The sequence below is a fragment of the Rhincodon typus genome, chromosome 23, assembly GCF_021869965.1.
Source record: "Rhincodon typus isolate 14 chromosome 23, sRhiTyp1.1, whole genome shotgun sequence".
Taxonomy (NCBI): Eukaryota; Metazoa; Chordata; class Chondrichthyes; order Orectolobiformes; family Rhincodontidae; genus Rhincodon; species Rhincodon typus.
The window spans coordinates 46,079,255-46,081,489 of NC_063354.1; the positions used below are offsets into that span (position 1 = coordinate 46,079,255).

Below are 2,235 nucleotides of genomic sequence, written 5' to 3' on the forward strand. Positions count from 1 at the left end.
CACGGCACATCACCGCCCATCACAGCCTGGTCCAGCATGGCCCAGCCAAGGACAGCACATCACAGCCTGGTCCAGCACGGCCCAACCCGACACATCCCAGCATAGCCCAGCCTGGCCAGTGTACGAGACTGTGTGACTTGTAAAACCATCTGACCTGAGGCAAGTTGGTTTGGTCATCCAGAATGCGCAGAATTCCATGTGGTTTGGCCATGATAAGGTCTAAACAATTCCGTCGATCAGATACCGGAATGAAAGCCCAATCAATCTGTTCCCGGGAATATTCTTCCTATGTGGAATACAGACAGAGTGGTAAAGTTAGCTATCAAATCCACCTTTATTAGGAAGTTAGAAATACGATTTGAACTAACTTACTAAAGATCGTAGATAGTCGTCGAGTCTTAAAAATTGTGCATGACACAGTACTGAATTATAGAGCTTGAAAGTTTCGCAGTGCAAAGGAAGGCCATTCAACCCATTGTGTCTGTACAAGCTCGTTACTAGACCAATAAAAAATAAATCCTAATGTGCTTCCTTCTCCATAGTACCTTTGGGATATCTAAAAAACCAAATATGTTGAAACTCAGATAGCCAAGAATGGAATACCAAAGTAAAATATTTATTCACTGATCAACTGTTATTTGCAGATACATATTTTACAGCACACACTGCCAACAATGCAATCCCCTTTAAGCTTGTACTTATAGAAAGAAGTATTGAGGAGTCCCACTCAATACCCACCCTGAACAACAAATTAATATACTGTCAATAAAAGAGTTCTTGTGGAGCAGTGTTAACATTCCTATCTTTAGACTGGGAGACCCGAGTTCAAGTATAACACCTATGAACAGGTTGGTTAGGGAAATATCTATGCAGTTAACAAAAGACAGACCTGTGTACAGCATTCTCCCACTCCATAAATATATTCAGTTTTCCTACAAGCAATGCTTATCCATTCCACATAGCAAACTATTCAATATTCTGGGCAGCATGGTGGCTCAGTGGTTAGTACTACTACCACATGGTGCCAGGGATCCGGGTTCAATTCCAACCTCTGGCGACTATCTGTGTGGAGTTTGCACATTCTCCCCGTGTCTGCATGGGTTTCCTCTAGGTGCCTTGGTTTCATCCCACAGGCCAAAAATTTGCAGGTTAGGATGTTTGGCCATGCTAAATTGCCCTTAGTGTGCAGGCTGGGTAGATTAGCCATCGGAAATGCAGGGTTACAGGGAGATAATAGGGGTTGGGTCTGGGTGGGATGCTCTTCAGAAGATCAGTGTGGACTCAACGGGCCAAATGGTCTGCTTCTACACATTGGGGATTCTATGATTCCAGTAACCCTTCATAGAGATTCCTCTGAATCTCTTTTCTCATTCAAAGTTTTGGCAAAGATCTGTAGCTTGGTTTGTGGGTGAGGTTGTTGACTTGCTCGCCGAGCTGGCTTGTTCGCATTCAGACGTTTTGTCACTATGCTAGGTGGCATCATCAGCGCAGCCTCCAATGAAGTGATATTATTCTACTCTGCTTGGAATTTATACTGTTTGGTCTGTTATGGTGAGTACTGTCATTTCCGGTTTTGATCTGTATGGGTTTGTGTAAGGTGTTTATGTTTGTATATAGCCTGGCATGGTGACGAAATGTCTGAATGAGAACAAGCCAGCTCGGCGAGCAAGTCAACAATCTCTTTCCTCATTCTCTCATCACAGTTAGAAATTGTAGATCCCAAGGCACTGATTTTCCAGTCAGATGGAACTTAGCATTATACTGCAGAACATTCAAATCATCGAAACAATCCCCTTTTACTTTCTCTGTTCCTGTGGAAACTGTCTCAATCTTATCCAGGTAACTAACCAGCTGACAACATCCTGGCCAATCTCTGAAAGAGATCAGTGATGCCATGTAGTATGGTGCAGTACTGCACTTTATGGTGCGGTGTGGTACAGTATGGTGAAGAGCAATACAGTGCAGTGCAGTATGGCCTGGTGCCATGCAGTACCTTGTGTTGAAGAGCAGTACAGAGTGGTGCAGTGCAGCACAATACGGTGTGGTTTAGTGCAGTATGTAGTGATGCAGTACAGTACAGTGTGGTGAGTGCAATATGGTGTGGTGCTGTGCTGCACAGTACAATGTTGTGTAGTACAGTACGGTGTGATGAGTGCAGTATGGTGTGGTGCAGTGTGGTACAGTGTGATGTAGTGCAGTATGGTGTGGTGCAGTGTGGTGTAGTGCAGTATGGTG

At 44.2% G+C, this 2,235-nt stretch overlaps 1 protein-coding gene across 1 annotated transcript in view; it reads right to left on the minus strand.

Annotated features, from left to right (window-relative positions):
• Positions 1-2,235, minus strand: part of LOC109921973 (unconventional myosin-XV-like) — a 68,432-nt gene that overhangs the window by 33,885 nt on the left and 32,312 nt on the right. The window contains exon 10 of the mRNA XM_048611154.1: positions 155-286. Coding sequence (XP_048467111.1) covers positions 155-286 — 132 coding nt within the window. The remainder of the gene's footprint in view (positions 1-154; positions 287-2,235) is intronic.